General features: G+C 45.8%; 3 protein-coding genes across 6 annotated transcripts in view; 2 read left to right on the top strand and 1 right to left on the bottom strand.

Moving 5' to 3' along the window:
* Positions 1 to 17542, bottom strand: part of LOC100121996 (protein artichoke) — a 113824-nt gene that overhangs the window by 29415 nt on the left and 66867 nt on the right. The window lies entirely within an intron of this gene.
* On the top strand, positions 1753 to 3773 carry LOC100122011 (alpha-glucosidase-like). Its single transcript, NM_001159867.1, has one exon. It carries the CDS (start codon positions 1758 to 1760, stop codon positions 3507 to 3509), a length of 1752 nt encoding a protein of 583 aa, NP_001153339.1. The 5' UTR covers positions 1753 to 1757; the 3' UTR covers positions 3510 to 3773.
* On the top strand, positions 4352 to 6195 carry LOC100122024 (alpha-glucosidase-like). The gene has a single exon (NM_001159868.1). It carries the CDS (start codon positions 4368 to 4370, stop codon positions 6096 to 6098), a length of 1731 nt encoding a protein of 576 aa, NP_001153340.1. The 5' UTR covers positions 4352 to 4367; the 3' UTR covers positions 6099 to 6195.

The following is a 17542-nucleotide window of genomic DNA, read 5'->3' as shown; positions in this document are numbered from 1 at the left end:
TGAAAGCTACTAGTGCTAACTGCAGCCGAGGGATGAATTCATTTCGGAATGTGTACGGCATATCTATAGGCCGCGCTGCGACTCTCGAGAGGCTCGCGATTCGCCTGACTGCGAATAAATACGCTGCTACACAAGGATCTTCAGCTAAAACGCTGGATCGAATTAGCGAGTCGATGAAGCTTAACTCGATAGCTCTATTTTTCCGGAATAAGCGGCGGCGTAATTAAAAAGAGCTTTTTAACGATGTGCATAAAAGAGTATGCGTGTTCTTTTGATGACGTTTTACATTTCGAGACTTTGTTACGAAACTATACAGATATACGTTAAGGCTTTTTTAATTTACGCGGATAGTCTATATGGGAAATCCGCTCATAAATTACAGGGCTGCAGGTGGGAGAGTGTAGATTCAAGTAAACAGCATCTATCACAGAAACTGAGCTATTGCGCGTACTGCGCAATATAAACTGTAGCTGGATATTATGCATCTGGCACAAAAATAGCTAGAGAAAATGTGAGATACTTCAAATGATATACGCGCGCGATATATATATATATGAGTGTATAATGAGCTTGCGCACGACGTTTCTATAACCGACTTTAACATTCGTATTAATTATAAAATGAAAAATTTACTCTCGTTTTAATTTGTTTCGAGTAAAAACCTGTAGCTACATTGACGATGTGATTAACATAATCCCGTCCAATCCATCGATGCAAACACGCGAAAAGGGTAAATCAAGTCGCGAGTATTTTCACAACAAAGGGCTTATACGTTTTTTGATAAACTGAATGGAAGCTGAAGCTCAAGTATATGTAAATTGAAGTAATAACTCTTCTACAGGGGTTGAGCCCGCGATGTGCATAAGCGTAAACTACAATAATAAAGCAAGCTTAGCGTCATGCCGCGAGGTACGCACCCGGAGTCAGTGCGCAATGCATACAAACGAAAAAAAGGAGACAACGGGGAAGCTCAGCAAAATATAACGATGTTTGATAAAGCACGCTTTATGCCTGCGTGGAGGAGGAGCGGAATTGAATTTCCCATACTTTCTCTATCTTAGACACATATTTTTCCTTTTATTTTCCCAAGCGTGTAATTCGAGTTTTACGCGTCTCTTCTTTCCTAACGTGTGTGGAAGCGGTCCAAAGAAGCATCACGAATGAGAAGTTTACATGAACGAAACGAGCAAAAACAGTAGAAGCTGCCTCTACCACAGCACCAGCGGATAAAAATAGAAAGAAAAGAAAGCTTTAGACGAAGTATATTAGGCAGTCTAGGTGGGATCTAGAGTTAACCTACAAAGTTAATTAGAGTTATTAACCGGGAAGCGACTGAAAATACTAAAAGAGGATCTAGAAACAAGAAATGAAAAATGCAAGCTGTGTCATGTTTGTAAATATTATTTACAAACATGACACAATGTCTTAAATAATTCTTAGCTTCTTATCATTGCGATAGTATTTAATGAGATCAATTCACGTGAATGCACATTACAAAAGTTCAAATTTTTTTCAATTGATTCAAGTTCTTTCTAACTGGAAATTGCCGACATACGACAAACATTGTTGAGTTTTAAAAAGATGCACAAGATTATAGTCGTCAGTACATTTTCTGCTTATTAACAATAATCTCAGAATTCATTCCAACAATTTAAAAAATGTATTTATCGATAATATCGATTCCATACGGCCAAACTGATAACATTGAAGATAAAACTTGTTATATCTGAGTACACTTCATATAAATATATCGCGTGATGCTACAGTTATTGATTATTGTCGTGATCATGAAGTCGCTAGCTATACTGAGTTTCGGACTTCTAGTCCTTGGTGCCTCAGCGTTTCACATCGTCGTCGATGAGGCCAAGCAGGACCTTGACTGGTGGAAGACTAGTGTGATCTACCAGATTTACCCGCGAAGTTTCAAGGACAGCAATGGCGATGGGATCGGCGATCTCAACGGCATCACCAGCAAATTGGAACACATCAAGGAAGCCGGCGCCGACGCTCTCTGGCTATCGCCAATCTATTCAAGCCCACAAAAAGATTTTGGTTACGACATTTCTAACTTTACTGACATAGCACCAGAATTTGGAACTCTTAAGGACTTTGACAAGCTCGTCACCAAAGCCAAATCCCTGGGCTTGAAGGTAATGCTCGATTTCGTTCCTAATCACAGTTCGCACGAACACGTGTGGTTTAACAAGAGTGTAAATCGCGTGAAACCCTACGACGACTATTACATTTGGCGGGATGCGAAGAAAGGGCCCAATGGAGAGAGGAGGCCGCCCAACAACTGGTTATCGGTGTTCGGTGGATCTGCTTGGGAGTGGAACGAAAAGCGTCAGCAATACTTTTACCATGCTTTCGTCGTTGGACAACCTGACTTAAACTACCGTAATCCGGACTTGAGAAAAGAAATGGAGAACGTTTTGACATTCTGGATGGATCGCGGCGTCGACGGTTTCCGAGTTGATGCAGTTAATCATATGTTCGAAGATCCTGCATTACGTGATGAGCCGAAATCAAGTAACGACGTACCTCCCGATGACTACGAATCTTTGGATCACATCTACACCAGGGACTTGGATGATACTTATACGGTTGTTAAGTCGTGGCAAGTACTTTTGGACAACTACGTGAAGAATCACAAAACAGACGGTAAATTGCAGATTTTAGAGGCTTATACATCTATTCCAAAATCAATGAAGTTTTACGACGTGGGAGCTAATCCCTTCAACTTCATGTTCATTGCCAATTTGAACAACGGCTCATCAGCTAGTGACTTCAAGAGAACAATCGACGGATGGTTGAATGCAATCCCTGAGGGCAAAGTAGCCAATTGGGTTGTTGGAAATCACGATAATCATCGAGTAGCGTCCAGATACGGCTTTAATAACAACAGAGCAGATCAAATTTCTCTTCTCTCTGGAATTTTACCAGGAATTGCTGTTGTTTACAACGGAGACGAAATTGGTATGGTTGACAGGCCCTTTACTTTCGCTGAAACGGTTGACCCAGCTGGATGCCAGGCTGGTCCACAGAGATACCACATCAAATCGAGAGATCCCGAAAGGACACCCTTCCAATGGGACGCCACTACCAGTGCTGGTTTCTCCAACAGTACGAAGACTTGGCTGCCTGTTCACTCCAACTATAAGACTGTTAATCTGGCAGCTCAAAAGGTAGCTACTAAATCTCACTACAAAATATTCCAAGCATTGACAAAATTGAAGAAGACGCCCACATTACAAAAAGGAACGGTCGAAGTTTTACTTGCCACTGAAAAAGTTCTGGCCATAGTTCGACGATTGGCAAACAACCCAACAGTCGCACTTTTAATTAACTTTGACAACAAGCCTGTAACGATGGACGCAAGGACCTGGCTGAATATCGATGAGAAGAAAAAGATCCAAATAGCTAGTTTAAAGTCAGGATTAAACTTTGGAGCAACGGTCGACACCACGAGATTAGTTCTTCCTGGCGCAGCATCAGTTATTCTCTCTTAATATTGCAAATTATAAGAATCTTATATTCCACAAAAAAGTTTATTTCTAAACCATATGTACAATAATAATACACAAATAAAAAATCAAACAGCACTCTTCAAATAAAAAATTATATTCTCTCTTACCTATACCATCTTTATAAAATTACAAAATGATATTTTATTTAATTCAAAATTTTCAAACAACGTTTATTCAAAAGCTATATGTCAATTAACAAGTATACTTTTTATTATCCGATATTCAGAATTATATTTAACTAACAAATTAATTAACAAATTTTCTTGTCAAACTGCAAAACAAATTAATGAAATTCGGGACATGTTTTTAAATTCCTTGTAATAAAGCACTCAAAGTTCTATAGGTGAATTAGCAGCTGATCATTAGTTCCTTAAGAGGAACTCTGTTAGCCGCATCGGCTGCCACTATAAATGGTTAAACAAGGTCAAATCTACTAGAGTATAATAATGGGAAAAGAGATGACGATAATCTTCTTCCTTCGGAGTGTAACGAGTATTTCGTTAAACAAAACTTCTAGCTTTTTCATTTTATAATTCTAGAATGTGATCGATTTTGATAATTAGGAATTCTATACTTTTGCAAATAATCCAAACATTCTGGTATACATACCAATATAATGACGACTTGCGCGCGAATGTGAAAAAATGTTGTTTTTCGTACATTGTTCACAAGACAATTGCCCCATTTTTTCTGAGAATAAGATTTCGAGTAACGCGATATCGGTAAGTTTATAAAAGTCAAAGAACTATTTACGATAAGATAAAATATTTTTCATTGCAACGCGGACCTTGACTCGACAATATAAAACGACGAGTGTCTTTACCGCAGTATATCACAACGATGTGGAAAGTACTGTTGTTGGGGCTGGCCTTCTTGGCACTGCACCAAGTGGAAGGTGCAAACGACCCAGTGAAGAAGCCGGAATGGTGGGAAAGTGGCATCATCTATCAAGTTTACCCTCGGAGCTTCAAGGATAGCAATGGCGATGGAATCGGAGATCTTAACGGGATCACCAGCAAACTTGAACACATTCGAGACAGCGGAGCCGTGGCTCTTTGGCTTTCTCCGATCTACTCGAGCCCGCAAGTGGATTTTGGATACGACATTTCCAACTTCACCGAAATCGATCCAAACTACGGAACACTCGCCGACTTTCGCAATCTCGTCACTAGGGCAAAATTGCTGGGTTTGAAGGTTCTACTAGATCTAGTGCCGAACCATAGTTCTGATCAACACGAGTGGTTCAAGAAGAGCGCCAAGCGTATCAAGCCCTACGACGAATACTACATCTGGAGGGATGGCAAAGTATTGGCTAACGGCACCAGAGTTCCACCTAACAACTGGATTTCCATTTTCTCTGGACCAGCCTGGACATGGAACGAGGAGCGTAAGCAGTACTACTACCATCAGTTCGCCTCAGCTCAGCCGGATTTGAACTACCGCGATGCCAATCTCAGACTTGAAATGGATAACGTCATTACATTTTGGTTGGACCAGGGTGTCGACGGCTACCGAATCGACGCCATCATCCATATGTTTGAAGACGCTGCCTTACGCGACGAGCCATTGTCTCATCGACCTGGTGTGCCGCCTACTGACTACGACTATCTGGAGCATCCGTATACGAAAGACCAAAACGAAACATACGACGTGGTTGCTCGCTGGCGCCAGATAATGGACAAGCACTCTCAAGATCACAAAACAGATAAGAAGTACGCCATAGTCGAGGCAGGCTCACCATATCCGTTGATGATGAGGTACTACCAGGTCGGTGTCGATCCGTTCAACTTCATGTTCATTGCGACTCTGCGCAATTCTTCACGGCCATCGGATTTCGCAAACGCTATTAACGAATGGATGTACAACATGCCCAAGGATCAGAGCGCCAACTGGGTCGTCGGAAACCACGACAACAGCAGGGTTGCCTCCAGGTTTGGTTACCAAAGTAACAGAGCAGATCAGATGTCCATGCTGGCAGCGGTTCTGCCCGGTATCACCGTTATCTACAACGGAGACGAGATCGGTATGATCGATCGCCCTATGACCTACGAAGAGACAGTGGATCCAGCTGGTTGCAATGCCGGCCGAGAAAGGTATCAATTAAAATCTCGCGATCCTGCCAGGACTCCTTTCCAGTGGGACAACACGACGAGCGCCGGTTTTTCAACTAGCCGGAAGACGTGGTTGCCTGTGCACGAGAACTACAAAACTTTGAACTTGGCGGCACAGAAGCTAGCTTCCATCTCCCATTACAAAGTCTTTTTAGCCTTGGCTAAACTTAAAAAAACCAAACTACATCATGAGGGTCAGTTGGAGATCAGTACGGACAATGACAAGGTTTTAGGAGTCGTAAGACGGCGGCCTCATCAGACGCCCTTGGTACTTCTAATCAACTTTGAAGAGACGCCAATCAAGCTGGATTTGAGAAGTTGGCTACATCTTCCTGACAGCATTGACATTTACACGGCGTGCGTCAAGTCGGGATTAAAAGTTGGGACTACGGTCAAAAGCGCACAATTTGTGATTCCGGGCGCGGCTGCCGTGATTCTGGCAGGTAATGATTTGGCATGAAATTTATGTATTTCGTAACTATGATTTTTCATTTATTCAACTGTAAAATATTGTATAATGTACGACGAATAAAGTTATAATCACATTTCCGAAGTTATATCAATAGTTAATAATCAATACTTTATCGATACCATTAATAGTACCACATCTGAGCATCATAGCTTTTATTCTAAAATTACTTGTTGCGTGTGCGTATATATATATATATATATAATCCAAAAGTACGAGAGCGTAGCTCGACTACACAATAGCGATACTTAAAAGTTGGAGTTGGTAGTACAGCAACAGTATAAGCTTACGCATAAGCTGTATGCATATATTTACGCAAATATTACTGAAATCGTATAGTTTAAATCCTGCATATTCAAGCATAGCATGAGGAATAGAGAAACTCAAGCTCAGCTTTATCACCCACGTTCTTTCACAGACCCTCGATTCGAAAATACATTCGTATTAATTTTCATCCGCTTAAAACTTTGTGGGTAGATTGAATTTCCAATGAGCATTTGCAGGACGTTAAATAGAGCTTTAGAAGTCAATTAAGTCAAGGCTAAAAAAAGCCTTTTCAACATGCAGAGTTATAAATCCAAGCTATTATTTTTTATCCAGCGTTTTTGATGTTAGCTTGTAATTTATATAGCGAGTCAGGAGCTACCAGTCTCAACATTTTTCCTTCTTGAAATTTATTTATGGCTTGTACGTGCCTACAACGGCATGTGCAGTGCGGCAATGTATATCTTTGATTAGTTTACTCTCGACAGATTAGTGCACGGACATGCACACTAACAAAGAAGGATGCTACTAGTGCACATCCATTACTCGGCATTTTGAATGATCGAGTCGCGTTAAGAGTTATGGAAACGAAATAACCACAATTAGTAGCAATCAAAAGTGAAAAAGTAAAATACTGACTGAAAGTTCTCCTCGTGAAAACGATCGACAAAAAATTCAACAGGAAAAAGCGCTCTGAATAATGAGTGCCGGAAAATCATAAATGGCAAAGGGGATAAAATTCAATTAACTGGATACTCAACGAATTCAAGAACTCTCGAAAAGAAGGTCGACAGAAATATATCGTTAAAAGTCGTGCAGGCGGCGCAGGCCAGAGGATCGAGGATTCCTATGGCAGGAGAGTGCTGACGCGGGACTAAATTTGAAATATAGACGTCACTTGATGACAAAAAGGTCAACGATCATAAAAATCCGAATCCATTCCATAGACTCGCGCGCGGTGACAACCTCTCGGCGCAGTTTCATATAATCGACGAGCTTTAACCCTCGAAGCTCAATAAGCTTGGAACAAAAACGCTCTTCGGTTGGAAATGCATAGCTGAGCTTGAGGGGATCAACATCGCATGATGCGGTCGAAGTAATAGAAGGTAAAAGTTCGAACAACCTACTTATAGGAGTCATCACATTCGGGCCGAGACTAACTACATCACACAGCGTGAGGCTCGTACAAACTCAGCTCTCGTTGCAGCAGACAATGGCTGGAATGCATGCGCCGCTCAATCATGCCTCGGCACCCGAGAGCGAAAAGTGGCGTCGCGCACGCGCTCGACAGAATCCTCATTCGTTTTCACGTGTCCCGCGCACACGCCGGGAGGCACCAATCACTTTGAGTGCATATTCTTCAAGTGGTTCTCTCTCTCTCTCTCTCTCTCTCTCTCTCTCTCTCTCTCTCTCTCTCTCTCTCTTCTCGGCGCAGTAGCCCGAGCGCGCGCACACGAGCGAGGAGAGTAAGTGAAAGGGGAAGAAACGAACGAGGGCCATCGTGTACGGACGTACGTCAAGAATTTGTGGAAAAAGCGCTGCAGTCGACGCTGTCCGGGTACTTATTTGTCAAGTTAATTTTCCGCGAATCCAGCTGGATTGAAGCGAGCTTTACTTGGCGTTCTTTTTATCGCTAGCCTCTTGTTCGCGCTCGGGATTATGCGAGTGTGAAAATCTGTTGCCATCGAACCGAGCAGCTAGATAGGTGTATAGGACGTACAACGAAGGATGGCTCTCGGCCTTGGTTGCGTGGAGCGGAAAATACTGACAGAGACTCATTAGGGGTTTAATTAACTTTTGTGTAGAAAATCGATCGCTCGCTCGCTCGTTTCCGTGCAAACATTCCAACGGTGCGCGCACAGCTAATGATTTTCGACAATGACGACGACTATAGCCGATGACTCGCTGCTCCTGCAGCATACTTGTACTACAAATCAGTCGGCACGACGCCGAGCTGCAGCGAGGTAAACGGGAACTCGCGGCGACGCCTCGGAAATTGCAGATGCGAGGGAGGGAGCGGTCTTATTTGTCACGAGATAATAACTTGTCGCTTCTTAATTAACTCTTGGATTCTCGAGGGTAGCCGCCGAGTGCGCGCTAGGTGGCAGTACTCCGCTCGCGCGCGACGTGTCGCGCGAACTTTGACAAGAACTTTGGATTTCCCGCAGCTCTCTCTCTCTCTCTCTCTCTCTCTCTCTCTCTCTCTCTCTCTCTCGGGCGCTCTGTTTATTTTTATTTGCCAGCTTCACGCCTGCGCCTCATCTCGACCCTGTATATCTCTTTCAAGAGCGAGAGCTAAATTAGTTTCTTGCGAGGTTCGCCGCACATCCTTTATCCCTGTGCTACTGTAATAACATACTCATCGCTATTTATTTACATTCTCGGATGCATGCGTTTGAAAAAGTCGACTGCCGTCGAAAAAAGTTTTATTTGCCGTTTTTATCTCCGGCTTCAATTTATTTTCACCTGGGAATAGAAGTTTTCTCGGTAGTGAGAGGGCGGCGTGCTCGCGCGCGCGCGCACTATACTTCAAAGAAAAACTTTCAGAGAGATTCGCTCCGACTTCTTAAATTACTACTCCGAGAGCCACACTATCGTGCTCGAAATCTTTAAGGGATTAAAGAAACGACACGGGAATCTCAATGGCTTTGTTCGCGACGCGCGTGTGCTATATACTGCCGGGATGCAGCACATTGGCCCGCTCTCGTACACGTGATTAAAGTATGAAGCAAAGTAGTATCAAGCTGTAATCCGATCGGCGGAAGAATACATAATGAATTCAAATTTCTCTCTCTCTCTCCCTTCCCCTTCAATCGGCGCATTATATTGATTAAGTGCTCGCAGAAGCTGCGATGCGGAGAAAGATTCGATTTTCCGCAGAGACGGCGATTAAGGTCGGCAATTAACACGGAGGCCGTTAATATTCATCGATTCGGTAGCTAACGAGAATTCTATACGTTCCCGCTGGAGGCTTACCCACACCAAAATTCCAACATCGCACCGCCTGCTGCTGCTGCAAGCGTGGTGATGCAATTTTTCAATATAGCGTATACAAAGGCGCACTTCAAATATTTGTCCTAGCTCGAACAGAGGCGCGCGCGCGAGCAACCAGTCGGCGAGCAAAAGTAATATTTATTCAAGGCTGTACGAGTCAACATAGCTGTTTTCACTGGTTTCGGGAAATTGAATCTTCTTCGAAATTTATATTCAAAATCCAAAAGTTTCACGGGTCAAAGGATACGCTCGCGGATGCAATCGAGTGGACTCGCCTATATGTATATAGGTATACGATTGCGAGCGGACGGTCAATTGCACTTTCGTATAGGTATATTATACGCGAGACTGCAGTGTATGCATACGAAACAATAAAGTGTAATCCGGTATATATATCGGTGAGCGCGTCGCCGGCGTGCGTTCACGCGAACGTAATTAGATGCTGCTGATGCAGCCTCCGAGTGTTTTTGCACGGCCTATTTCCCCGGCGGATTTCACGGGCGACCAGCACCGACGGTATAGACGCCACAATATTTATTCTTTTTTTGCGGAGGCTTTCATGCAGAGATGGAGAGCTTTTTCTAGATTGCTTGTGTTCCGAGTAACTTTCTTTGCGCTGGGAGAATGATCCATTTTTTAATGTGAAATAACCGAAAAATGTGAGAAAATAAATCAAGCCATGAAAAAAACCGCAGCCCCAGCGTTGATTACGCACTCGTGCGTTCTTAGCCTCGAAAAGCCTCAAGAAATCTCTCGTGCAAAGCTAGACGCATGTAGATATATATCTATACTCGCATATGTACATCGCGGCAGCAGCGCCGGGAGCACAGGGCAAGAAGGATATATCGCGCGACCGGCAATCCCCTCAAAATCCTCGCACTGTTTTGTAACGAGCGCCCCAACTCTCTCTCTCTCTCTCTCTCTCTCTCTCTCTCTCTCTCTCTCTCTCTCTCTCGCTCTTTCTCTACGCTGTCGTTGCCTATGCATATATGTATATAGACCCGCGTTCGATATGCGGTATATATATATATATATATATATATAACGTTGTTCCGTGCGTGCTGCAGCGCTGCTAAGGCGACGACGACAGCTCTCCCAGGCAAAAAGTTTGGAAATTCCCGTCGCCCTATTCCTATATATCGGCGACTCGAGTTGGAAAGTTCGGAGCAGCGCAGGCGTATATAACCGGGAAATGCTAATTGAAAGCTTTCACGTCCGAACGCGAAACCGAATCTAGCGAACAAGGAGTTCCTGCACGGTCACGTTGGTGTGTAGTTATGTGTGTGTGTGGGTGTGGATACAGGACCGCGCGCAGCTATACTGTCCAACTGCAGATGCAGATAATTGCATTAGCCCATGGCAGCGGCGGCAGCCGTCTCCTCGTCTTCCCCTCCCCCCTAATCCATCCACCCTATGCTGGCCGCGCACTGTTCCCGCCAGTCAGTGGAATATGCCGAGGCGCCGGAGAGGGGCCGGTAGAGTCCTTTGAGCGGCTGGCGTAGGGACCGAATACCAATCAGTTATGTCAATTGCCTCCAACAAAGTAATGAATGGTAATTGCCGGCTCTGCTACTGCCGCCGTCTGTCTGACTTGCAGGGTACGACTCAATCGATTCAGCGACCGACGTCGAGGGCTGGTTGCAGCCGACATTTTTTGCACCGACGCGAAAATTCGAAACGCTCCCCGGCGACTGGTTAGAGAGGATGAGAGGGAGCTTCTTTAATCCGGCATTATTTCACAAAGCCCTGCTCAATTCGATTTCCATCCCTTATTTTCGAACGTCGCAATTTCGCGCCGCCAGCTACGAGTTCCCTGTTTTCGATCTCGCGTAACGATTCGTTAATCCGACAGAGTATTACGGAAAATCCTTGGTTGATTCGCCAAAACCTTTTGGCCTCGGGTCAGCGCCAGGTTCCAGCTGTGGGTGGGTACACATCAGCAAAGAACTGCAAATCGATAGCCAATAACGAAAGTTTATTTTATTCCGGCGGTCGAAAGTTTCTTTTCATTTGCCGCGAGCAGATTTGAATTTCGAATGTGCATATACGCGCACCGACGCGACTGTTTGTCCAATCTCATACGCGCGGAGATGAAAATGCGCGTGTGCACAGCACACAAGACTGCCAGCAGCTCGCGAGTGCAGCTTATAATTATTTGTCGCGAGGGCCCAATCAGAAACAACAGCGCGCGGTGGCAGTCAGTTAAACACAAATACCAGCGCGCGCAACGTTACGCGGATATAACCTCTTTTAAGAGCAAACAGCGTAATTAATTGAGCCTCTCCCCTGCCCCCCCCCCCTCATCTCACATCAGCGATCTTCATTCTGGCATCATCATCAATCACTCTTTCGCTTTTCGCAATCAAACTGTCATTGATTCGCCACGCTCAGTTGGTTCGGCAATTTCCCACGCGGCTTCGCTCCTCTCCCTCGCTCGCTGCATGCTGTTCTCTGATGCTCTTTCGTTTTGTCCTCGCGCGCGATGCATTCGCGCGCAACGCCATGCCGCAACGCGGACTTTTATTTATTCGCCTGATTTTTCCGCTTCTGTTGGCATTTTTTCATTTGCCCTTCCGTTCGCCGTCTCTTTATCTCTTTATATTCCGCCGCAGGTTTTGTGTTTGTCAGTGGGACACGGATTCGATATAAATTGCATCAGACGTTGACACGTTGTTCACTCGACAATGCTGTTAACGAAAATTTGGTCTATAAGAAGTTCACCGGAGCCATTATATCCTACGTACACTCGAATACGATACACATCGAAGAATAACAAAATGGAATCCTTTCACGCTTACACAATTTTCCAGTTTGTTTGTCTCGTTGAAGTTTCACGTGATAGGTAATCAATCAGTACTAAAATATAAATTCCAGAACAGTTGAAAAACATTAACGAATCACTCTTTACTCGAACACAATTTCCACGTGTTCTAAACGGGATATCGAGTAGCTATGTATCTTTAAGCAGGGAATGTTGGCACACGTATGTGAGTCGATATCTCGACAGTGTGTGTGTGTGTGTACGTGTGCGCGAAAGAGGTCTGCTGATCCCGTCGCCGGAAATGAACAATTTCGAAGGGTCGTCAAATGCGCGTCCCGCGCCGCCGCGCCGGCGCCCACACTGCGGATCCATTTTCTGTCTGAATGATGTCTGGTTTCGTCTGCGCATCTCGTGCCACATAGTTCGCATGCAGACAACGTGTAATATGTTTTGCAAGAGCCAATTTGCTTCGGTAAACACATGCGCGCGCGTGCCACAACTTTCCAAATCTTTGGCGGATGGACGAACCGCCGACAAATAGGAAAATCAATTGATCGTAACTTTGATAGACTCACTCGTGTAAAATTTAATAAAAATTCCTACTGCAAAATTAGGTTTAATAACTATCCTCGCATATAGCAGAAGGGATGATCTGATATTGAGCCGCCACTCCGTCGCAGCTGTGTGTAAAGCAGTATTAGCGAAATTTTCGCCCAAGCTGATCAGTACACAGATGCTGCTATACCTGTTGCTTTGGTTTATGGCGAAGAGCGAGAGAGAGAGAGAGAGAGAGAGAGAGAGAGAGAGAGAGAGAGAGAGAGAGAGAGAGAGAGAGAGAGAGAGAGAGAAATGGAAAGACAGAGGATGATATGGTCCGGATGAGAGATGTACGGATATTCGCATTAAAAGTCGGGGCGTCGCGTCGAAACTTTTCTCTGCCACACGCTGCTATGCATACGTATTCGGAAGATTATGCAAGATCAGTATGGAAGACTGGATATAAACTGCGCTCTGTCACCGACGGGACGACTCCTACTCGACTTATCGAATGCTGCCGTGCGATGAGATTAAATTCGACTCGTAAACATACATAAAAAGAGAAAAATAGAAGCGACCGCGTTGAAGAAAGAAGAGATAATCGTATGATGGACAGCCTTCAACGTAGTATCGGTAAATCTTAGCATCGAAAAATCTGAGGGACGACTGAAAAAATAGAAATTTCGTAAATTAAGTGTTTTATCTCGCTTACAAAATGTTAGACCCGTATAGAAACGTCGTCGACTCGCGCCGAGTGGAGAAAAAGCAATTTAACGTATTTCCATGATCGATCGTGTATAAAGAACGGTTCATTAAAAATACTCCGAGTGCCATTACATCCGGCCGAGTGACCGTGTTTTAGAAAGCTCTCGAGACCTTGCTTATATTCATGTACGTTCGCTTTGCAGCGATCATAAGTGCGTTTTTCCGTCGACTAAAGGCGTCCTTTATCCGCTAATCGAAGTACGTATAGGAGAGGTTGGATGTGACGGAAGACGACGAGAGAAAGAGATAGAAGACGAGGGTAAGTGCAGAGCCCCTGCTCTCTTTCTCTTGTACAAGCCCTTTTCGCTCGAATTTCCCTCTGGCGCGGGTAACACGGCTCCCTGCAAAGTGCTCGCAAATCAGCCCCGATAAAATGGTAATCGCGACCTTTGCTCTTTACTACTGCCACCGGTTTGCCCACCGGTTCGTGAGGGAAAATCGAAATCTTTTTAATGGCCTCTTTCCGAGAGATCGACGTACTATAGTCCGCTGTACATGTCGCTCGTACGCGTCCTCGAAAGTTTCGGACTAGAGCAGCGGGATAATCCTCCGTCGATGCATAATAGACGGGGAACAGGCTGTTCCACTCGTTGTATTTTACGCAACTTACGAATGTTTGCCGGTAACATAGTTGCGCGAATGTTAATAGAACCGATAACGCGAGCTGTACGAAGCTTTGTTGCGATTTAGCGCTGTTTTGCCGTATCCGGGATTCGTCGATTAATTTCGGCCTTGTGCAGCGACGAGAACACGTTTGATTAATTCGCTGCTCTCGCGGGCGATTGCGAAACTAGCGGTATCCCGAGTAAGGGCGAGGCTGATCTCGCGCATAATGAAAATCACTTGGCCACGAGAGCAGTGCTATCCGGAATCGAGTGGACAAGGAGGGCAGGTCGATGCATATTTATAAGAATTACACGGTCTGTTCAAGAGCGACATCGAACGACTCCTGGCGAAATTCAATATCCGCCGGAAGATCATATAGCTACACGTCTATGTAGAGTCAGCACTGCTCTGCGGCAGAGCAGGAGCTACGACTACTACTGGCGCAGGTGCGGGTACGTATCTTATATAGATGTATATAGGTGCGAGAGCGAGACAAGCCGCGAGGCCGTGTCAAGGTTCTCCGGACCAATTTACATCTCTCGAGCCACGAAAACTCGGTCGCGCGCGCGACTTTAATGCACTATATACGGCTTCGCTCGGTCCTCTGCACCCCCGGAGTCCTATTCAGCAACCGCGACGAGAGCGCTGCAGCGCGGAAATTATGTACGTAAGTGCGCAGTTGAAAGACGTCACTGAAATCATCGCGAGTGCTCAAGTTTCATTTACAAGGTAATCGTCAGGTGATAACCCGCTTCGAGCAAAATTAATTTTCGATAATCCCATAAGTTCGACCAGCCTGTCTCTTTTTCCGGTAAATACTTCGCAAATAAACTCGCATTAAAACTCGGAAATTCATTAGCGCGATTAAACGATTCCGAAGTCTGTGCAACGTATTCGGAAAAGTCGCTTTACGCTGCAGCCCCAACGAATAACAATGCATCGTGAAAAGTTTCGGCATCATCGGCTGGGAAAATTAAAGCTGCAGCGCGCCTGGCAATGCAATTACGGGAAAACAATGGCGAGGACGTGCGGGCCTCGGGTCGCGCTGAGGAACAAAAAGCGCGTTAATCGCGGTATTGAGATAGATTCTGCGAAGCACAAAGGAGTAGCCGTGAGTAAATCAGCGCAACGCGCCAACGACCTGCCTCCGGTGGGCCATCGCTAGTGCGCGAAGATCAAAGCTAGAGATCACGCAGGGCAAGAGATTAGTTGCTCGTACGCGCGTGTAACAATAGACATCGTATGTATTAGTATTATAGGCACTGCAGCTCCACACATATAACCTGTGTACATATTCTCGCGGCCGGGGCGGATCTCAGTTCTTAATGCGCTTGACCTGGATACGCTCCAATATAAGCCTAAGGCTATACGATCTCTCGGAAGAGAACTTGAGGCTCCGCGCTCGAGCAGAAGCTTCTGCTGGCTGGCTTTCTATCGTGCGGATCCGATTGTCAGACGATAAACGAGTTATTACGACTTGTGGTTTGCCAGGAGAGCGGGAAGCGGACGCGAAGCTCCCTCTCTGTCTCGTAACAACTAAGCCGTTAGCTCGAAAGTTTATTATAGAATTTATACGGGATGAAGTGGGTTATTATATGCCACGAAAGTTCCGTCAAAATATCAGAGAGATCGACACAGCGGCTTTCGGGCTTGAAATTTCTTGCGGAAAATGCCGGTGCGAGCAATAAGAAGTCAAGAAACAATAGCGGCCGTCCGAGTAGGGTATACACGCCGCGTGTAAATTTTTTGCTCACCGAGGAAATGACAAATTCTTCACTTGTTGCGATTGTTTAGAACAGCCCGCGTGCACAGATATGTGCGCGGGAGTTAATGAAACAATGCGAAGCGCGGGTGATCCCGTACAATAGGAATTTTTTGCCCAACTCTCGCGCGCCTACTCTTCTGCGTGCAGCGTTTTCATTTTCGCCATTTTTGCACCCTCCGTGCTCTTTTCCATTTTACAAACTCGTCGGTCCGAGCAATGAATTATCCCATAATTCAGGCATAATTCTTGGAGGGCTTGCGCGCGCGCCGGTAATTTTTCCACGTCCCGAGCGCGAAGCGTCCGCAGCGGCGCAACCAGGGTATACACGCAATAAAATAAAAGCCGAGAGAGAGAGAGAGAGAGAGAGAGAGAGCTGCAGTCTATTTGTATAATAAACTTGCAGAGTCTGAAAAATTCGCGTTTTTTTAAAAATTCACGCCCGGCTCGCAGCTCGAGAGCGCGCGACGTTCGTAAATCCGTGTATAGCAGCTGACGAGATTAGAGCCGCTCAGCGGAAATGCACGAGAGGCGACGCTTCGGAGAATCCGCTGCGCCGAGACTGTATTTGCGGACGGCACATAAGCGACGATAACGAACAAGCAGCGTGTCGTGCTCAAGTATGTATATTGTATAATGTTAACGATTTTCGTCGCGAGCGCACGTTTTTCCCGTTTACACACAAAGCATATCGAGCGAGCATTCGCGTGAGTCTCGCGCAGCCTGTACACGGAACAGCTGTCGCATGGGGACGGGCCGTTACGAATAAATCAGTTCTTTCTCCCTCTTCTAACCCTCTCCCGCCGTGTGTCATGTGTAAGCTACACCTATACACGTGCATACACTGGCTCTCAGAGAGAGCTGTGCGAGCGAGCGTTTGAAAATTGCGGAGAAACTCGCGACCGTGTTACGTGAAACACACTGCCGAATCGATAATGCTTTCTTAAATACGCGCGCGTGTATGCAGCGCGAGGTACACGCGATACATGTACGGACGCGCGGCAGCACTGCAGAGAGAGGGAGAGCGCGACCCAGCGGGGAAAAAGAGACGTTTTAGCACAAGCAAACGTCCGATTTGCACAGACGGTGGAGCGGTGTGCATGCGCCCCGCCGCCGTCGCTACTTCAGGCGTGTTGTGTCGACGTTTGGCCCAGATTCTCGCGCGCAACGCCTGCACTGGCTGGTTGTATACGTAACACACACACGCGCGCGCCCGCGCAAGTCCACAGATTAGCCGGGCTTTTACTTCGACGGCAGCGTCCTTGTTACTTCGGCGCAGTGCCGCTTCCTTTTCATTTTTCTTGCTGTATATAGGACACAGCGCAGCGAGTTCCGAGCGGGACGAAAAATTCGCTGGCTAATCTCCGGAGAACGGTGTCTTCGATTCTGTACTTCGTGAGAAATTCGACGACAGTTACGGCGGCTAACAAGCATCCTCGCGGCTTATACTGCAGTTCTTTTTGTCCAACAGCGTACAATTGAGGAAAAAAATCGCGCACATTTTTCCGCTCCGCGCAGCTTTCTCGCGACTCCGTACAGCGTGAAGAGGAGACACGGCAGTCGAGAGCAGCTCGCGCGCGCACTTCTTATATTATACTTTTTCGCGAGATACATACCCCCGTCACCCCTCCTACTCTCTTACTCGAGCGTGAAGGAGCGCGCTGCACTCGACTCGCTTGGGCCGACGTCTGTACGCGCTCCGCTGTATTTAGAAACGCGCGCAGTTGAATATTTTACAGCTAGCGG

Source organism: Nasonia vitripennis, chromosome 5, assembly GCF_009193385.2.
Source record: "Nasonia vitripennis strain AsymCx chromosome 5, Nvit_psr_1.1, whole genome shotgun sequence".
In the NCBI taxonomy this organism is placed as follows: Eukaryota; Metazoa; Arthropoda; class Insecta; order Hymenoptera; family Pteromalidae; genus Nasonia; species Nasonia vitripennis.
This window is presented reverse-complemented; position numbering and strand designations above follow the sequence as displayed.

What these genes read in the sequence shown, in the direction of transcription:
- LOC100122011 (NM_001159867.1), top strand. Translation starts at nt 1,758, where the DNA reads ATGCTACAGTTATTGATTATTGTCGTGATCATGAAGTCGCTAGCTATA.
- LOC100122024 (NM_001159868.1), top strand. Translation starts at nt 4,368, where the DNA reads ATGTGGAAAGTACTGTTGTTGGGGCTGGCCTTCTTGGCACTGCACCAA.